The 20,798-nt window shown below is 42.4% G+C and overlaps 2 protein-coding genes and 1 long non-coding RNA gene across 4 annotated transcripts; 1 reads left to right on the top strand and 2 right to left on the bottom strand.

Annotated features, from left to right (window-relative positions):
- Positions 1 to 955: 955 nt before the first annotated feature.
- xkr5a (XK related 5a) lies at positions 956 to 7,562 on the bottom strand. 2 transcript variants are annotated; one of them, XM_008397605.3, is made up of 7 exons: positions 7,289 to 7,562; positions 6,007 to 6,190; positions 5,656 to 5,840; positions 5,359 to 5,571; positions 5,069 to 5,238; positions 4,756 to 4,867; positions 956 to 3,580 (listed from the first exon to the last, which is right to left on the bottom strand). In XM_008397605.3, exons 1-7 carry the CDS (start codon positions 7,545 to 7,547, stop codon positions 2,634 to 2,636), a joined length of 2,070 nt encoding a protein of 689 aa, XP_008395827.3. In that variant the 5' UTR covers positions 7,548 to 7,562; the 3' UTR covers positions 956 to 2,633. The 2 variants fall into 2 exon arrangements, with proteins under 2 accessions (XP_008395827.3, XP_081458237.1); XM_081602111.1 differs by having other exon boundaries at positions 6,007 to 6,755; positions 7,289 to 7,363.
- On the top strand, positions 4,156 to 10,527 carry LOC103457464 (uncharacterized). Its single transcript, XR_001776111.2, has 6 exons — positions 4,156 to 4,238; positions 4,337 to 4,460; positions 4,733 to 4,943; positions 8,854 to 8,927; positions 9,990 to 10,252; positions 10,437 to 10,527. It is a non-coding gene; the product is annotated as an uncharacterized LOC103457464 (long non-coding RNA).
- Positions 10,276 to 19,239, bottom strand: prdm1c (PR domain containing 1c, with ZNF domain). Its single transcript, XM_074186845.2, has 7 exons — positions 19,101 to 19,239; positions 17,495 to 17,746; positions 14,995 to 15,114; positions 13,774 to 14,026; positions 11,546 to 12,558; positions 11,295 to 11,423; positions 10,276 to 11,151 (listed from the first exon to the last, which is right to left on the bottom strand). The coding sequence occupies exons 1-7, from the start codon at positions 19,125 to 19,127 to the stop codon at positions 10,594 to 10,596; spliced, it is 2,352 nt and encodes a 783-aa protein (XP_074042946.2). The 5' UTR covers positions 19,128 to 19,239; the 3' UTR covers positions 10,276 to 10,593.
- Between the last annotated feature and the right edge of the window lie 1,559 nt (positions 19,240 to 20,798).

The raw sequence follows: 20,798 nt of genomic DNA, 5'->3' as shown, positions 1-20,798 counted from the left end.
GACTAATAAATCAATCAAAGAGCTGCAGCTGATCCAGAATGCTGCTGCTCGTGTTCTCACTAAAACCAGGAAGGTAGAGCACATAACACCAAAGTCCCTACATTGTAAAGCTCCATGTAGCTCAGAGAATAGACTTTAAAATACTGATGTTAGTTTATAAATCACTGAATGGTTTAGCACCACAATACATTAAAGATCTGTTACTGTACCAACCGTCTAGACCCCTCAGATCTTCTGGTTCTGGTCTGCTCTGCATCCCCAGAACCAGAACCAAACGAGGAGAAGCAGCCTTCACCTTCTATGCACCACAGATTTGGAACAAACTTCCAGAAAACTGTAAAACAGCTGAAACACTGTGCCTTTAAAAATCAACTTAAAACCCACCTGTTTAGAGTTGCTTGTGGCTAAATTAGGGTTAGAGTGCGGATTTTGATGTCTTCCGTGGGTTTATGTCTTTAATGTTTTTAATTTCTTTTTATTTCTTTTCTACGTTTTAATGATGTAAAGCCCCCCGGAAAACATCCCAGTTAAACGACGTTTAACTAAAGTTTTACAGGGTTTAGAGTCCCAGTTGACGGCGTTTAACTGAAGTCCTAAAGGGGTGCGGGTTTTAATATTTTTATCTTTTTTTTTTTAAATCTCTTTCTCTTTCTCACTGTTTATTTAATGTCACATGCTGTTTTTATTTTAATTATGTAAAGCTCTTTGAAATGCCTTGCTGCTGAAATGCGCTATACAAATAAAATTTGATATATTTTTCATAAGTTGTATGCGGCAAATATTTCAACCTAAATCTGCTTTTTCTCCAAGAGTCTCTTGTATTTAGCTCCACCCACAATCAGCTTTAAATAACTTTCCTGTTACTGCAGGAATAACATACAAGTCTGAGATAATGTCATTCATTTCCTAAGAACTATCTTTTTAAAAAAATCAAATAAATAATAAGTCAACTCAGTCAAACATGTAGGCTGTTTATTGCTTATTTCAAGCCACCAGTGGCCTCAGACGTCATATTTCAAAATGCCACACAGGCATTGTTACACTGCTTTCCTGTCTCAGAACAGGCTTCTAATAAAAGTTTGTCACCTGAAAAGAGCAATCAAGAGCAATTAAATAAAAAAAAGTCACCACAAATGTCTCATATGCGCATGATTCATTTTGTCTCACAGTAGATGAATTTGTGCCTGAGACGTTATTGTTGTTTTACAACATAATGTTAGTTCAATAAGTTATTTAACAATTACATGGTCAACATGTAACAGAAAAAAAAGAGATAAAAACATCACAGTTTTCTGCTCAACGCAATGCCAATTAACACCACATGAGAAACACAGCTTATTAATATCACATGTATGTAGTGAAGTCTTATTTTTTTACGTTAAAAAAAGAAGAAGAAAAAAAACAACATTGCAGCAGAAACAGATGATACTGAAAATAGTTGTGCTTTTAAGAAGCCATAAAAGCTATGGCTTACATTGAGATAGGTTCAGAGGTCAGATGCTCCACTCACTGCTAGATGTATGCACTCTGTCATCAAATAGCTGCAGTGATATGAATGTTTCAGTATGACTTGCTGAAATTCGCTGTTGTTTCAGAGCCGAGTCGCTGCATATGATAAAATGTTTTAAACCAAACTAACGTGTACAGTGCTTTGAATAAATACTCGCACCCCTTGAATCTTTTCACATTATGTCATCCTGCAACCACAAATTTCAATGCAGTTCATTGGAATTTTATGTGACAGACCAACATATTTATTTTATTTTTTTGCAAATAAAAATGTCTGCTGTGCATTTGCAATCATACCCCTTTCATCTGATACCACTTAATCTAACGGATAAAATTTTCTCTAGAAGTGTGACACTACAAATATGTGTAAGAAATTCAAATGACAACAAAAAGAATATAACCTGCAGCAGATTACCACTGCATTCAGCCTGAAAACATCGTCCTCACTGTGAAACACGGCGGTGCCAGCATCATACTGTGGGGATGTTTGTCTTCAGCAAAAACAGTGAAGCTGGTCAGAGTTGTTGAGACTACCAATGGGTAAAAGCAAATCACATGTTCCTGATTTTTAGCTGTAAAAGAAAAAAAAAACTAGGAAATTAATAACTTCACAGATCTGTACACGCACATAAAATCCCACTAAAAGAAGTTTGTGGTTGTAAACTTTCAAAATGCAAACAATTTCAAGGGGTATGCATACTTTTGCAAAGCATTGTGCTTTCATATTAAGTTATCACAGTCATGTGGAAGCAATTTTTCTTTCTTTTTTTTTTTTGCACAGTATAATTCCAAAGTCTAGCTGCCAAACAATAGCATAAATATGAACTGAACCTGGGGCCGGTGGCGTGATCACACACCATTACTGTCACTTGAATGTCAGATTTTCCTTTAAAAAAAAAGAAAACAAACATAGATAGTTTCTGTGTTTTCAACATTTAGAAGCAATGCATTTTTAAGAATGTTAATGTTATGAGAAAAATAGATGTTATTTTAGGATTATCTTAGGTTCCCTACTGCATGTAGTGCTCTAACCCCTACAACTCTGATAAAGCTGGTGTTGCTCCGTTAACGTTGGATAAGCTGCTGCTGCTCTTAACTTGTTCCCTGAATGTGCCACAAGACAGCTAGAAGGTATTATCTTCATCTCTGCGGGACAATATGAGCTGCCTCCTTGGACCTGTGAGATGCGGGACGCTGGGGGGAGAATCCGACACCCCGCAGTCCAGCTTAGGAGTGGAGGTGCAGCGTGGCCCGACGCGGCTCATGAGTCCACGCACGTCTCTGTGCAGGGCAGGATCACTGGGGATGGAGCTGAGCCGAACCCCCTGTTCCAGACCCCCGATGTCCCGGTCCAAACGGGGGTTGCTGGCGCTGCTGGGGGACTGGGGATCAGCACTGAAGTACAAGGTGGAACTCGATTCAGTAGGGCAGTAATAAGGCTCCGGGCTGTCTCCGAAAACCGACTTGCCCTCCGGGGAGCTGCGTTTGAAATCCGACGCGGGCGACTCCATGGGGCTTTCCATCTCCAGACTGTCGTCCTCTCCCTCGGGTCGCTCGGTCGACGTGGGCTCGCTTAAGCTCTGGAACTCGTCTTTGCAGTCTGAGAGCGGAGCCAGGCCCTTCCCCTGGGACTCGGAGGTGGACACCCCTTCACAGCTGCCACCAGCCGTAAAGGTGATGCCCTCGTTGCTTTTGAACTCCTGGTTGTACTCCTCCATGTCCAGTATGGCCGCCGGCCCACCGGCTCCGTACGCCCTGTTGATTTTACAGAGATCGCCGGTTTTCAGGGCCAGGCGGATGAGGAGCCAGTGGTGGTGGAAGCAAGGGCAGGAGCTGTTGGAGTGGCCTGGACAGTTTCCTGGGTGCTCCAGCAGGGAGCCAGCCACGCCAGACAGGGAGAAGCTGCCGTGATTCTGGACAGAAGACGCTGGCAGACTTTTGTCACCAAGAGAGAAGGAAGACTCGCCTTGCTCTATGCATGTGCTGCCCATCTGATGCCGATTTGTACCGTGGGAGATTTCTGTGGACTTGGGATGGAGGAACCGGTAGTACAGGACCAGCGAGGTGGCTCCTTGGAAGCAAACAAGAGAAAATATTAAAGTTTAGTATGTATTTCTTTCCTGAGACCCCCGACTGATTGGCCCCTCTGTTAGATTGTAGTTTGGGATATTAGGTAAACACAGACACACTTCCGTCCTACTCGGGTAGTATGTTCGTCTTTCTCATTTTGAAGAGTGGCAAAGAGAAATGGGCCATGAATTATTAGCTGTCTTCTGTAACTTTGCTCAACCTTAGAAAAAAAGTATAAATAAATAACTGCTTTGGCTTATTTTACAGGAATTATTTGGGTTCCAAATTGGATGGGCACCAGTGGTTTAAAAAGCTAAAATTGTCTCTGTGCAAGATTTTGTCCATATTTAATAACTGTGTGGTAACTGAGGATCTTTTGAATTTGTTTTTCTATGAATTTATCCGAATGCAACTTATTTAGAATTTTTTCCAAAAAGGTTTATCAGGAAAAGTCAGTTAATTAACACTTCAGTCAGAAGCAGCTTTATTCGCCAAGTTTGTGCACGCAAACAAGACATTTGACTTTGGTTCCATTTTGCCCTCAGTGAGAACATTTTAAATATAAATAGGGAACTATTACAAGATATGTTTTTGTAAATATATGCATATACAGTGTTTTTACAAAAGAGGAAGACAAGGTTGAATTAGGGAAGGTGAAGGTAAGTATCGATGTGGGAACTCCGACTGTTAAGTGTTCATTAGAGAGACAACCCGAGGAAACAAAAACGTCTCTCTCGGTGGCTTGTTTTTAAAATAGTAGCGCCAACCTGAAGGTAAAAGCCTTGAGAGTTTGAGTCCAGGATGTGTGGGGTGTGCAGAGCAGAGATTGCAGCTGCCTTTTACCAGACCATAGACCTGTACAAGTCCTGGATGGAGGGAAGGTCAGTTATGACGATAACATCTGCAGACTTAATTGTTTGTTCTATCCTCTTTTGTGGAGGAGTTCAACTACAGACACACGACACCAGTGGACAAGACTCAGTGTTGTGTATTTAAGAAAATTTGATATCATATGTTCTTAACAGTTAGACATTTCAGATGAGCAATTTTCTACCCTGGCAACCATAGAGTCGTTTTTAAGAGTTTTGATTCTATACCTTTTGCAATCATTGTTATTATTAACAGAATCGGACTGGTTTGTGCCTCTATACAGATACTGCAGACAAAATGACTCACCGAGGAAAAAGCTGCATAGCACAGAGGTTGGAAGGGTCATGCTATCCCATGATGCTTCGCTCAGGAAGTCGGAGGCGGCCAGCAGCAGAGTCACATTCTCTACGAGCATGAACTAATGGAGGAGGAGAAAGTCACACCATCACTCATTTTCCAACAGCTTTACGTCACCGCAGGCTGAGGACACAGAGGTGAGGATGACGGTGCAAACTTTTTGCTTTACATAAGCGTGTGTGTCCTTGTAGGTCGATGCGTGGGATGACACAGCGGTGCACAGCGCATGAAACGGTTTTCTGTAAAACAAGTCATTCCTTACTGCATAGAAGCTGGCCATGCGAAAGCGCGAAGGTCCGTCTTTGATGTTGAGGAAGAGGAAGACGTGGATGAGCCCCAGGACGCCGTTAAAGGCACGCCAACACCAGTGACCAGTGCAAATGTCGGGCTGCTGTGATACCAGCCAGAAGGAGGCTGTGAGCCAGTGAAAACCTGGAGATCAAGGCAAAAACAGACCGAAATCAGAGATTTATAGCCCAAACGCAAACTACGAAAGTTTGTTTTTGGGTTGTGCCTGAATGGCATCGGAGGACCTTGCCTCTCCGTGCTCACCTGCTACTCCGCAGACCCACCAGTTGAAGACCCTGGCGAAGAACATGAGGCAGGTCACCCGGGCTCCCAACATGCCTGCTCTCCAGACCAGCTGGCACAGCAGGGCTGCTGGTGGCATGGCCAAGTGGCCTGGCCGTATCAGGCAGCAGGCTCGGCTGTACAGCACCAGGGCCCAGGAAATGGACAGCACACATAGTCCACAGCAATATGCCACTGAGTGTTAAACGGAGGCAAAGCGTTAGACAATAAAGTCATGCCTCAAACGAGAGCTAAGAACTGACACGGAGATGGGCTGACCTGGTGACATTATCCCCACATCTGTAGACACGACCACATACGCCTGCAGCAAGCTCTGAGGCAGCGTTAGGACAAGCGCCTCCAGCAGCCACAGGGCAGCGACGTCTGCCTGCTGCATGACGGCAGCACCCAGCTCAGCCACCGAGTCCTGCATGTGCAGCACGGACCTCATGCAGTCCCACAACCTGCCAGCAGAGGGAGACAAACACCTGAACAGGGATAACCTTCTCAATGACAGAATGATGTCAAAAATCCCTGTCTGCACTCTCAGGAGTGTCATATCTCACCGAGCATGCAGGCTGTGCTCACATGCAATAAAACCCCAACATGCTGGGGTTGCACAGACCATACCTTTTGAAGATGCCCAAGTGTAGCACGTGTATGACGGAGAGGTAACACCGCCTTTCATCCCCATCATCATAGTACCACTTCACACTTAGCAGCTGGACTGCTGTCCCAGGAAGGAAGAGGCCGAGTGTGAGGCCCGCCCACAGCGTCTCCTCGTTCCAAAGGTAGAATCCTATACAGTAGATCACTGATGCACGCACGCAAACAAAAGACGAGCAGAATGCAGGTTTTATGCAATTTAAAGTGCAAATGGAACTTACAGAGTGCCAGAATGAAATGAGGTAATAAGAGGTCATTATGCACAAAGCATGCTTTATCAGTGGGGTGGATTTCTGCAATTTTTTTTAACCATTTGGCATTACAAACTGAATGTAACTGCAATGTTTTATAACCAGGATGGAACTGGATTTGAATATGTGAACGGTTTGTACAGGGTTGATTTGAATATGTCTTTTCATATACCTGGAACTGTGTCTTGAGATGACATGTGTTGCAAATTGGCACTACATAAATAAAAGTAATTGAAGTTAACTGTATTAAAGCATTGCATATGTTCGGATATATTGCCAAATGCACAGAATGCCACGAGCAAGAAGATCCCCCACAAGTGCAGTCATGCTGTCTGTCCACCGGCTTTGATGCAAACTTCAAATATTTGTTACATATACTGATGTTGCTCGAAAATGAGAAATTGGCAGAAGTGTGGAGTCCAACCGGCAGCTGAGTATTTTTATCTTCAGGGAATGGTATACCTGCAGAACACAAAGTCACACTTTGTACAGATCCAGTCATCTTTCTGGTATCCTGACCTTGGCTCATTGATCCGCTTGTTCAGGGAGACTGAGCTGACAGATTACAGGTGGGGTGAGAACAGCACGAGAGCTAATTTTGTTTAATATGGACTAAAAAATGTTGAAATTTTAAGGATTTTAATAATTTCTATTTTTTATAAATGCTGTTTGTGGTGAGCGGTGGGGTGTAAATAGCCTTGGATGATGGGTGAAGCTGTTGGGGGACACCTTCAGGCGTTCACACCAGTTTCCAGCTGTGGTAAACAAAGCCTCGGCTCTCTGTTTACACCAGTAATAACAGCTTCACCTTGCGTTTCCACCTGAATATAAAGCTTCGTGACAGTGCTACAGAGGCCACATTCCCATGAATGCAGCTAAAACCTCCACAGTATAATGAAACTTGTCGTCTTGCTATTATTTTTATTTCATTCTTTATTAGATAAAGCATTAACTCGGGAGCGCGAACGCCACCGGCAAGCTAGCTGCCCACTTACGTGCGCTCCGCTCGGCCACGATAACCAGCGCCGACACGCCGAGCAGGACCGCCTGGCACCACGCTATCCAGCAGCCGCTCCGCCGGGCCGCTGACGGCATCTTGCGGGCGAGCGCTCCGGGAGCGGCGTTCATCATGTTGCAGAGATGTGGGAGCGAGGAACAGCCGGGGACATGATCCTGGTCATCCTCCTCTCCTGGTACATCCGCTCCCTTCTTCTTCTTCTTCTCCCGTTGCTCACCCCCTGTCAAAAAAAACATGACGTCAGTGGTCGCTTTAAAGGGGCATCAGTTACCGAGCGACTGATGAGACTGTAACTGTAGAGTGTTTATGGCAGGCCATTGTATCATTTGATCCCCGTCGTCGGCCATAACATTATGACCATTGACATTCGAAGTGAATAACATTATATCTTCATTCTGGCATCTGTTGCTGGTTGAGATATATATGTCAAAGCACCAATAGACGAGCTGCTGTAGCTCAAGCGATGATGTTCATGCGGGTTCTGATAGACACATGTCAGAATACAGAGTGGGCCACACCTGGTTTTGACCAGTTATCCCATGCTGACCAGAGTTCTCCACCTAAGTGGGAATGGACAAACAACTGGAAAAACTGGCAACACTGGATGAATCATTTGTGCATGTGGGAGGCAGATGTCTTTAAAATGTTTTCTTGTTTAATACGGGGCAACGGGTTGCACTGTGGAAGACAGCAAAAGGTTGTGGATGTTATCATGCACTTAACCTCAGTTATTAATTCATATTAGATCTGAAGTGGGAAAACTTCATGCCAGATAGGACAATATAACTTTATGAGGATAGCTATTATGAAAAAGATGTAGTGTTTTTTATCAATTAAAACAAATTTCATAATTTGCTACTGGAACATGGATGTGGTCTCATTTTCAGGTCCAGCTACAATTACAGAGGTAAATGCATCTTAGCATGTCCATTCTGGGTTCCACAAGAGGGTCTCCAGCATTTTCCTCCTGAATTTTCTTTTGAATTGATTCCTTTGGAAAAAAAACATTGTATTCTAAAGTTCATCCCTGCGAATGTTTGTACTTCTTAGATGTAATAGTTCAATTTACAATAGTTAATAATTTTTTTTTTTTATTTGCTAACAGCTGATAATAATCGTTTTTGGGCAGGCAAAGCGATGTGGCTGATTATCAAGAATCATTAGGAAGTTAAAAAAAACATATATGTCTGGGTGATAGACCAACGGTTTTGTATCAGATACCGACCACTGCTTCATTAGCTTCCTGTCGTATTTCCTTACACTGTGCACATCATAAAGTTCATTCCTCATTGAGTGAACATGCAAAAATCAATATCACAATTATTTAGAGTGCAATTCAAAAATAGTATTTTATTTTTGCAGTGCTATTTCCATCGCACCCAGACTAAGGCAACCCCCGGGGTTAGTCAGGCACATCATCCATATCAAAATCTGCAACTGAAAACCACCGGTAGTGTTTGTATCATAATTTAAGAAACATGGCCGTATGACGTTTTAAAACTTGGCAGTTCTTTTTTTTTTCATTTCTTTTCATCTATACAGAACAAGATGAAGAGCAACTGTAAGACAGATGGTGACTTGATCTACAGCGTATCATCAGCTAAGAGGCAGGTCAGGTAGGAGTCATATGAGCCACCAGCTTCAGTGTCCACATAAGTTTCACATCACCATGGAGTGTGTTTGTGTTTGGGGGAGGTGGGAAGCTCCTTCTCTAACATCATCTCCTTTGAGTTCAACTGAAATTCACCGCCCCCCTGACCAACCAACCCTAAAACGTTTTGGAGAAAAGTTTTATAGTCACACAGGAAAAAAGACTGAATTATTTGGCCACAGTGACAAGCAGTATATTTAGAGGACTCAAGTTGCCCGTTGCAACTGCCACCTTGGTGGTGGCAGCATTATTCTGTGAGGCTGTTTTACTGCAAGTGATGCAATTCAAAACGTGGACAAAATATTAACAAAAAACGACTATCTCCAAATTCCTTGATTCCATCTCCAACCAAGAACTGGATGATAGAAACATGGTCACAGCTGTGTGTTCTAACAGGATCATTATTCCACGCATTAACACTGGCTTTGGATTAGAAAAAGCATGCTGATCTTAACTGTTTTGGAGAACCCTGACCTAAATTGAACTTAAAATCCGTGAACTTTGCTTGAAAATCCCTGACATTTGAACTATGTGTCAATAACGAGCGTAAATGATTCATTAGACCACATGACCATTGAGACCCATCCTTTGCCGACTCTTCTTTGGTTTATATTTTGAGGTTGGTTGGCCCAAAAATCCTATCTTAGTTTTTAAAGTTATTTCTATGATACACACATTCCTGAGATTCTCAATCTTGCCGTGTTAATAGCTAGAGCTGCATGTGTTTGAAATCGGTTTGATGGCGATATTAGAGCCATCACCAATTTTCTCTTTTTCCCTCAAATACTGCAATTCAACAAATTGCATTCTTTTTTTTCTTTTTTTTTAACAAACATCTTAACTTGTTTGCCTAGTCATGATATTGCACATGCATGCTGAGTTAAAGTTTTCTGTTTGTGGGCAAGACATCTACCGCCTGATTAAAACTGAGATCACGGTATATGCATAGAGGTTCAAAATTTGCAGTAAGACCATACTGATAGTGAGAATAGTGTAATTTTGTGGTGATTATATATTTTTTTTCCAGGCTGAAGCGATGATACTTACTGGCGAATATCCAGAGACTCATAACAGGATGTTTATCTGCATCACTGACTCCCCACATCAGCCGAGTGCTCTCACACAAAGGCAAGCATGTATACCATGCACGAACAATTGAGGTTTCCTCTGTGTCGTCATTTCAGCACTTAGCCCACTGACACCAGAGTCATGCTTGTAGTCATTTTCACTTTAGCCACTCAACGTTGATACAGGCATGTGCACGCAAACAGGAAAACTCAGTCTTGCACAGTGAGTCCACAAATATCATCACATTTTGGTAATAATTTATTGTTTCAAATGTTTAAAAATATTTAACCAAATATATATAGCAAGTATCAAATTTTTTACACACGTTAGATTCAAATCAGTAACTGAATAAATTAGAAAGACATAAGAATATTAGATCACTGAAGTCTGTTTTTTTTTTCCCCAGGTGATGCTGGCAATGTCTTGACTCTTCATGAGCTCAAATCCCTACTGAGTATATAGGCAATCCATGATAGAGATAAGGCTTTACTTCAAATAGGACAGTGACATACAGCTGCTGAGTTGGCCTTTAAGGATTATTTGGTGGGATTAGCAGGTCAGTCTTAAGTCTCTGAAATGCAGCCTGACTCCAGCTTGATGCTTGCTGGTGGCAAAACCCTGGGACAGTGATAATGCATCTGAGCAGCGGTACACTCCGCCGCTGATCTAGAGATGCTCAGCTCGGCCTTCCCTCTGGCAACATCTTGGAGGCTTAAGATATTATTCTCTATCTTTTGTATCAGGTCAATGATGTTCCCTTTTTCTATCTCAGCCTCAGTGGCCATTGCTTCCAGCTGCTCTGCGGCCTCACTCATGTCGAACCTCTCTATCTCAGAATTGACCCGCTGTAGCTCCTCTGGCGACAGCCTGCGGGATGCTGAGGGGGACAGAGGGCAGAATCCTTGGAGGTGCACCTGCAGGCTGATGTAGTGAAGATACGTACTGGGGCAGCGAGGACAGCGGTGCGTCCCCTCCCCTGTGTGCAGCCGCTTGTGAAGCTTGAGATGAATAAATTGAGTAAATCGGGCTGGGCAGAGCTTGCACTGGTAAGGCCTCTCGCCGGAGTGTAATCTCTGGTGGGTCTTCAGGTTGCTAGTGCTGCTAAATCTCTTATGGCACACCTAAAAAAAAATAATGCAACGTAAATGTAATAAATGCATCTAACGGTGTTTGAGCTTAGATGACATGATGGCTAGAAGTGTTAGCTTTTTTTCAATATGCAGAGTCAAACTGTAAAATAATACTTCTGAAGTTACACACTTACCTTGCACTCATGAGGCTTCTCTCCCGTGTGAACCAGGTAGTGTTTTTGCAAGTGTGCCAGCTGAGTGAAGTTCTTGTTGCAGGTCTGACATTTAAATGGACGCTCACCACTGTGCACTCGCAGATGAACCTGAAAACAACACGTAAGGGCAATAGTTTTAGTTTCAGCTTTAGTAAGCTCTAAAACACAGCATAGTCATTCAGTTATATTTCTTGCTAGTTATTTTCTTCAACTTCCTTCAGTGTACTGACCTTGAGGTTGGACAGCTGCCCAAAGATCTTTCCACATATGTTGCATTCATACCGAATCTTTCCATTTTGCCTTGTGAGTGGATAAGACAGGGTCTTGTAGCCAATGATGTGGCCTCCTCTCTTTTGCCTCCGAAGATCCAACACATCTTCAGTATTGCTCTGAGTGGCAGAGGTAGGTGTGGAAGGAAGGTAGTTTGAGGAGGCAGCTGTAGCAACTGGAGGTGAGCATTCCCGAGGTGCAAAAGACGGTTCTGCAGGGAGATTAATGCCAATGGGTGGGGAGCTGGCCTTGGTAGATGCAGTAAGGTCTGTGTAGATATTGGTGCGGGGAGAGTATTTGAAGTCTCCGAGGTCAGTTGAAGTATTCTTGAGGTAGTTGATCTTTTTGGAGTAAAGGTCATTGGTGTCTTTGTGGCCACTATTTTGTATAAAACTAAGGTCTTGCTTGCAGTTGGATGACGCAAGTAAAAAGTCTTTGGAACCACTACCCAACGGATGTAGAAAGTGTGCATAGTTGTCGAAAGGTAGAAACTTAGAGGATGTGGGCAAGTGTGGTTTCAGTCGTTCATTGTAGAATGGTACTGAATGCGGCAGAAGGCCCAGTGAGTAGTGAGGCAGTAAATAGGGGCCCTCCCTGAGAGTGGAGTGAGCATCCTTAGAAACACAAGGTTTTTGGTGAGGTTCAGTTTTACCAGCGTCTTGAGCGTGTTGCAGGGCGAAGTGCAAATTAGCTGGAATGGGAGAGCTCAATGCTGACCTTTTGGCAGTAGAAGCGCTGTATGGTGTCAAAGGTGGCACAGGAACGTATCTGTAGCCATGAGTGGGCTCCAAGTTGGACTGCATTGGGTAGACAGTATTGGAACATAAGGGAAAAACTGGGACACTCGTTGGACACACCTGACTGTCCTGGTGTCTGAGACAGATAGATTTAGGTTTGGAAGGTTCGTCTCTGAGAATCTCAGAAACAGTGTGTCCTCGTTTTCCTTTCGTCCTTTCGCAAGCCTGAATCTGCTCTGATAGACAAGTAGGAAATGGAGAGATGTCATTACAATCAGGTGGATTTAGTTAAAAAATTCAAAAACTCAGCTAGCTGCTACATTCCTTTGAGTGATCTGCAAAGTTTTAGTAATAATATGCATCCAAGCATGTTCTTTTTATTAATTTGATCATTTTTGTAAATATGGAGTTAAAACCTTTTTCACTAAGTTTACCTTTCAGAGTCTCCCACACCACTTAACCTTATAAAAAATGACACTAGACATCAAGGAAACGCACTATTTGCACTATCTGATGCAAATAGTATGCAGCCCATGGTTACAGAAACTGCTTTAGAGACCTAGTTATTTGTAAGCTTGTGTTTTTTTATATAAACATCATATAGATGAAACTGCTTTTCATCTACATGGTACAGAAATTTAGGCTTTCAGTCAGACTGAAATAGTCCTAAAAGTGGCTGGGCATGTTCACTGAATCATGCACAGACATTACGTTTACAATATCAAGACTTCTGCAGTGTCACGTGTAAACAAGTGAATAGCAAGGAAGTCTTTTGGGTGGTGCTTTTATGGCCTCCTGCAGACTAGACAAAGTACTCAAGGTTGCAAATAGAGGAAGACAAAATACAAGGGTATGGTTGTGCATTTAGCCTACTTTGGACACAGCTAACATCAACTCACACACAGGAGCGCAAGTCTTATCTTTTGTTCACTCCCTTCTTACCCTACCCTTCCACCTCTTAGCAAACAAACAAATAACACTGAGTGAGATATCAATCTTTCAGCGGGTCACCTTGTCAGGAAGTTAAAGCAGCCTTCCTAAGTCACTTCTTTTAAGAGCTAAATAAATAAAAGATGCTGCACCGGAATAAAGTCAATACCTTAAGTCACAACTACTGAGGGAGCACTGACGTATGTAAACAGATAATACAGACTAAAAGGTTTAAAATAAGGAAAATGGTCTCATTTTACTTAGGTGCTGCCTCTTTGGACAATCCCCTCTCTGTTTCCTTGTCTGTTTTATCATCTTTTGTACTCTCCTTCAACAAAGGGGCCATGGGTGTGACTGAGTAACTTTTTTAACACCCATACAAAGACTGTCAGCTGGTCGACTGTTTGACAGGGAGCTCTTCACTGTGACAATCTAACCCGTGATATGTGTCAAAAGCGTAGGCGTTGGGGTGGTTTCTAATGACTTTTATGGAATTTTATTCAGTCTAAGCAAACACTTACCACTTTTCTCAACAGCTAGTTGGCCAAGATGAGGGTAGTTGCAACGCCGGGCAAGTTCAGAGCTGTACCACACCAGAAGCTCCTGATCCGGATGAAGTGGTTTGATTGTGTAAAAGAAGATGTCCAAACCTATCTGACAGGCAACCAGATTCTGCTCTTCTACTGATCTTGCCGGGTTGACGTAACGCATCCAGTTGCTTTGTTCCTCATTCAAACCATCCAGGATATGGTGAAGTTGCCCCTCTGAGAAGACCTATAATACAAAACAGCACTGAAATTATGGAAAGTAGTTCTGGTAATAACGAGACAGGCAGCACCGTAATATGATCTGACTTCAGAGTCAGGATGTCAGTTTCCTAGTCTCTTTATGGTAAGCATTATATTTTAGTTCAGCTGAATAATTAGCATAGGGCTGGTTGCGGTGCAGAAAGTCATTTAGAGTTATGAAAGCAACACCAAATGAGACATTCTCAGGATGACTGGATTATAGTACGATATCTCGCCTACTGCCACCATGAGCTAGGACGATTGTGGAGCAGATGTCCTTTACCGTCCCTCTCCATCTCTACTTCTTCTGCTGTCTGAAGCTATGGAGCAGTGCTCTTGATTGATTCATGGCTAACAGACCGTCTCCGTTTAAGCTATTCAAAGGTCAGATAAGCCTGGTTTTTAGTTCCAGGTTACCAGCCCTGTGCAACGGAGCTTGTGTGTAATGGAAGATCTTCTGGTGTTGCTGATTTGTAACATCGCAGTTCTCAGGCTCAAAGCCACTTCCTCGCTTAGTCAGTGTGAGAATGTGTGAGTCTGGAGAAGTGCGGACATGTATATGGTGTATTTACTGGCAGTGATACCACTGCTGAGAGAAGCAGAGAGAGAAGAACCACTGCGTCACTGAAACCAAACAGCTGTGTGTGCCTGGGTGTGTGGGAGTGCATGTGTGTGTGTGTGTGACTTCAGACAGCCTTGCTGAGTACTGGCAATCAGTTTTGCATACGTGTCAAACACAATTAATCCTCCATCTAGTGCAATACCCAAGCAGTCACAAGCAGACTTTTCTTATACAGGATGCCTCTCCTTGACCACAACTGCAAACTAGCGCAGTGACACTGTTATAGAAAGGTCCCTGGTCGGAGCTGCAGGATGTGAACAGTTCTGAAACACACACCCGTGCATTTCGCTTTCAAGCACCCAAATCCAGAGCCTCACATGTTGCTTACTTACCCTCCAGAAGTATCTGCTGTCAGCGTTTTTCGGCAGTGTTTTGCTGGTGTAGCTTTCGCCAACGAGAGGACCAAAACGGGTGCCCTTTGGAATCAACTCCCTACTGGTCACTCCAAGCACCTGTTCAATAAGAAACACACAGAAACAGACAATAACAGATTAGCTCACAAATGGAGAGAATAAAGAATACAGAGTTGTGGGAAAAGATGTCTTATCAAATTTTTTCTTTTTAAAATTCAACTTCTACATGATTAAATAAAGTAATGCAGTGCTTTGGAAAACTATTTGCTCCCTGGCTTATTTCTTGTTTTAAATATCAGAAAACAAGTTGAGTAAATATAAAAAAAAAACTGTTTTAAAATTATGATGTCTTCGGTTAAGGAAAAAAGACGTCACAGCCAATGTGAAAACATAATTATCCACCTTTTTCAGTCATGAATTAACTGTGACTAGACACTTTTTTTTAAATAGCTGAGTTAAATCGCATTAACCACAGCCACGTCTGATCGATCACTGCCTGACTTACATAATCAAGAAGCAACTTAATAAGGACATGTCTGACAGCGTGAAGTAGGCTAAAAGATTTCAAGAAGTAACATGTCATAACCCAGGCAAAATGTCATGTAAATTACTTGACCTAGAAAGATTTTCAAACAATTTCTAAGGCTTTGAGACTGCAGGGAACCACATTATCCACAAACAGTGAAAGCATTAAAAAAGCAGGGAACTTTCCCAGGGTAGCCAGCTTATCAGAATTTCTCTGAGTACATCAAAAACTCAATCAATGCAATCCATATTATTATGTCAGGTACTGCAGATTTCACTTGTCTCCGTTAGGTCAGAGTTCATGACTCAATTATCTTAAATAAATTGGGGAGGGTTAGGGTTAGGGTAGGGTTAGGGTTAGGGTAGGGTTAGGTACAAAATTTGTATCCAAAGGCCAATATATAAACAAAAAGAAAACAGAATCCAGTCTGTCATTTGCCAGCTTGTCGATCCTCAAATCTTTTGGTAAAATTTAACGTGGACTGTCTAGGAAACTGTTTTTGGCATACATCTCATTATGAATCACACTGTGACACTAACAACATTTCAAACAAAGCAGGACACCGTCAGTTCTAGGTTTTTTTACAGGTGGTGAAACTGCCAGTATAAATAAACAGTGATACTGTTAATTTACTGGTAGTGATACTGGCAGGGCACCACCGGTTCAGTTTTAGGCACAGTTCCTTTTTCAAATAGCGTCAGATCGATTTGAATAGATTTCATTTGTTAATACATGGAATTCTAATTTGAAAACAGCTACTTTGTGTTGTTCAGGTTATCTTTGTCTGATGTTAAAATTTGTGTGGTAATCTGAGACAAGTAAGGACAACAAAACAACAAAAAGTAGAAGACAGTCTACTGTCGATAATATTTGCATAAAAATGTTAGCTGAATTACTGGAAAGTTGCCATCTTGTTATTGTTTTTACAAGGCAGCAGATTTTATTGTGTCAGATCTTCCGCACTGAATAACGATGTGGCACAATCTTTTTCCTATATTCTGAATATTTAATAAGCCAGTCGTCAGAGTTTTCAGTAGTTTCTCTACCACATTAAAATTTCACCACGGCTGTTGTTCTGTGACCTCCAGGTGTGAAACTCACTCCTCTGTCTCCAGTCTTCCGGCTGAGGGAGAGAGGATAAGGTGTCACGGTTACACCCCGACTGGTGAACTACACCAGGTTACCTTTTTTGTCAAACCTAAAGCATAAAGACACATGTAAGGTATTCTGTCTTTCATCTTTGACTGATTCTCGTATGGTGTCTGTGACAGGATGAGTCTGACTCTTGTTCATCTACTTAGTTTTGTTCTTGATGGCTTGATCTCAGTTGCGCTTGTGTTGTAGATCACTGGTCGTCTGTGCTAAAAGACCCCAGGCAAGCCTTGTTAAAAGGTAAAAGTATTCGACTTTGGACACAAGATCTACTTCCTGCAACAACACTTGAAAACCATACTTTCCCTATAGATTCAGCCACGCAACTTTAGATTTTCTGGACAATTTCCACCAAGCCAGACACAGACTTGTGGCTATTTAAAAGATTATTTCAGGTATTTCCTATTTGATGAGTCCCCATGTGTCAGCTTTGCTTCAGGGTCTAATTTGTCCCTGGAACAAAGGGATCAGACTCTTTGCTAGCTGCTAATCACAGCCCCATGTGTCTGAGTGCCCGGGGCTCAGCCATTGTCTCCGTCTTTGCCTCGGCACACATGCAGGAGGGAGGAAAGGCTCAAATTAGACAATAACATGTCAAGTACATCCCGCCTGAGGATGGATGAGTGGACGGAAGGATGTTGGAGTGACGCAAAGAAAGTCTGCAAAAACATAAACAACTGCACCGTTTGTGCTTAGATGATTTTTTTTTAGATTTAGGGATTTTACAGTATGATTCCAAAGAGCCATGCTTTTGCTAAAACCCCACATATGGTATAAGAGTAGGAGGACAGTCTTACATACCTCTGCAGAACTGTAGCAACGTTTCAGGGCAAGGTTTCTGGGCAAAGACCTCTCAGCTCTTTTTTTGCCGTGGCTTTTGGACTCTTCCTCCAGAGGATGGTCTTTCACGATGTAGGTGCACTGCTCCTCAAAGTCGGCTTCGCTCCATGATCTCATATCTGCATTTTGTGTACCTGTCACAGAGGTAGCTCCTATGCTCTGCGGTGACCTCTCTGAGGTTAGCATGTCTGTGGTGCATTCAGAAGAAGAGGCCTATAGAGGAGGAAAGGGCAAAATATCTGGGTGAGCTGTAAATCAGACCATATCAATAAAAACATGCTGGCTGTTGGATTGTAGAAATGATAGAGGCTTTTTTTTCCAGCTACCACAAATGATGTGGGTTCTTTTTTCTTTTTTTGCAAACAAAAACAGGTTTCCTTAACAACACATCCACCCCACACATCGAGGCTCATTTTGGAACTCTTGTTGACACAATATGCCATTGTCTTTTCATTTCACAGTAAAGAAAAAAATAAGAACTACAGCTGTACACACAAAGAGTCAAGTTTTGAATTGATCTTGAAGTAGATTTTGGAGTGAAACGTGAGATGCATCATCGAGGAGGTAGTTCCAGTTCCAGGAATAAGACATTTTCCATCGGCTGCTACCGGACAAACAAACTTCAAAGTGAAACCTGCCCGATTAGCCCCGCTGTCCCATACATCCTGTGACTCTGAATCACCGCCCCGAGGCTACGGTGGAGGTTCCTTTGCACGTCAGCCCTGAAGCAGGACCACTTTCACAAGGAAACTAACACTCCTTGTGTATCAACCCGACTTCTTCTGAATTGACATGGCATTTTGCCAGACCTGAACTCTTCTTTTTCTCTTCCTATCCGATTGCCTCTTTCTGTCTATTTCTCTGTTTCACCTCAAACAAAATATGGTCAAGTAGCTCAGCAGTCACAAAAGAAACATTCCGTACACGACAGGATGATATACAGAGTGAAAAAAAAGTGAAAGGTTTGTGACACACAAATACAAAGTGCAGAGCTAGTGCTTTATTAACCTCTTCACTTTGCTGCTCAGATAGCGATTGATAAGCACTAATATTGGTAAGCAGTCATGTGACTCATGTTCTTCCCTGATAAGAAACCACATTAAATGCACAATCTAAACCTTATTAAAGACTTAAGCATCTAATGTAGGCTCAGAGAAGCTAAAGCAACAGATTTATTATCTGGGAGAAAAAAAAGAGAGAGAGAGAGAGAGAATGGACGCAAATAAAAGTGCAACGAGACGAGATTTATGGAGGATGTTTCAGCCTTTTCTCTGAAGTGTGTCGCCACAGCTGACTCGGAATGACTGTCACAAGTGTGACAGCTCACTTTGAAACCATTCAACCCAGTGACACAGCAGAAAATATACTCTGGAAATCAAGACATGAGTCAAGTGCTGTATTACCATGTATCAGTTTGACTCTAGAAAGCACAATTAAACTCTGTCAGACACTCCTTCCTGAGAGACAGTGATGTGTCTATCAGCAGCTCAGCTAAAAAGAATAACTAAATTAGAAACCGATTCAGCAGATAGTGATATCAATGATTTTATGAATGTGTCAGACTTACTTTGAAGCCTTGAGAGGAGCCACACATAAGGCAGGCTGTCTGTGCTCTCCTAGAGGTTGAGTTTCTATTCTCTGCGTCTCTTGTCTCCTGTCACTCACCCGACCACAGCGTACCTAAGCGTGGCTGACTCTGCAGTCAAACCTTTGAGTCTGGAGGAGCTAAGGTGCATTTCTGAGAGTATACGAGAGTAAAACACTCCCTTTTCCTGCTGTGCGCCCTCCTCCTCCTCCTCCACTCCCCCCCTCTTTTTTTTTTTTTACCCCATGATGACTCCTCCTTAGAGTGGTTATATCAGTGTGTGTGTGTGTATGTGTGTGTCATTGTGTTGCCCTGAGGCATAAGGCTTTCTCCAAGGGGGTGCGTTGGCTGTCACAAAGCTATGTCCGGATCACACAAATGCATCTTCATTTTCTGAAAATTGCTCTCTCTGTCTGTGTGCAAAAAGAAGGCACACCTGTGTTGAGATTGTGAAAAAGCTAAGCAAGAATGGTGTTTGTTTGGAACTGTTGCTTCCTTTCCCTTAGACGTTATTTGAAATGAATGTTACAGAACCCAGAGTTTCTGGGTTGTTTAATAAAGCCTACATGTAAATCTAGAGCACTTTTTAAAGTGCTTTATGTTTCAGTTGCTTATTTTCATTTTTGTATTTTCAGTAGAATGTGGGTTTGTTAAGATACTTACGTCTTACCCATGAGTCATTCTGATATATATTAAAAAAAAAACTCACCTAATTTCAAATGACAGACCAATGTTGTCTCTTACACACACACACAAAAATCTATATATAAATGTAGACTTTTTGTCTCCGGCAGCCTGACACCAAACTTGTTTCTTGTTTTCTTAAGGTCACACTGTAGAAGTATACTGTTATGATCAAGTGCAAGTACTCGACTGGATATCTGAAAAAAGCAACTAAAGTCCAAAGGAAAAACTCCAGAAGCTGCAAGAGCTCCAAAACATTTCTGCTGGATACAGTAATATGATGCCGCCTATCCATTAAATTTCCAAACCCTGATGTACTCCAAATTAGGCTGTTAGTGGTATTAAAACAAAGTGAACAGCAAAAAAAAAAAAGAAATCACACAGGTGGTCAAGTTTCTGTAACCCCAAATAGCTGCAGACAAGAATGGATGGGTTTTGTTCATGGCGGAGCCGTTGAATCCCAGCCTTTCATCACTAAGTGCAAGACAAAGTGTCAGATACAGCGATGTTGCAAGGAGCAAAAAAATTTTAACCATCAGGATGAACCCAGAAACATGAAACCAACAAAAGTCAAACATTGTTTCAACTTTCTTGCGCCCCTCTGCTGCTAAGCACCTCTACATGTACGAGCTCAAAAATCCTCATATGCAAATTTAACTGGTCGCTGGGCTGGAGGTGGGACAAAGACGTTGCCTCCCAATGTGTCAAACCCATAAACGCAGTGGGGATGTAGTTGAAAAGAGTGGGCCGACATCTTGCTAAATGGTACGGGGCTGATCATTTCTATAATTCTTCTCTTATTTCCTTGAAGATGTTCTGACACTGATTCGAGCGGCTTCTTCAGTTCAGCCTTTTACAAAGCTGAAGGATTCTTTTGAGGCAAAATGTTCTCGAGAAACAAGAAAAGAAGCCCAGGTCCCATGGAAAACAAATGAGAATACCTTAGGTATCTGTGAATTTCCAAACAACTAAACTTGCTTGTTCTACAAGTATGCA

Source organism: Poecilia reticulata, chromosome 21 (genome assembly GCF_904066995.2).
Source record: "Poecilia reticulata chromosome 21, P_reticulata-male-v2, whole genome shotgun sequence".
Classification (NCBI taxonomy): Eukaryota; Metazoa; Chordata; class Actinopteri; order Cyprinodontiformes; family Poeciliidae; genus Poecilia; species Poecilia reticulata.
This window is presented reverse-complemented; position numbering and strand designations above follow the sequence as displayed.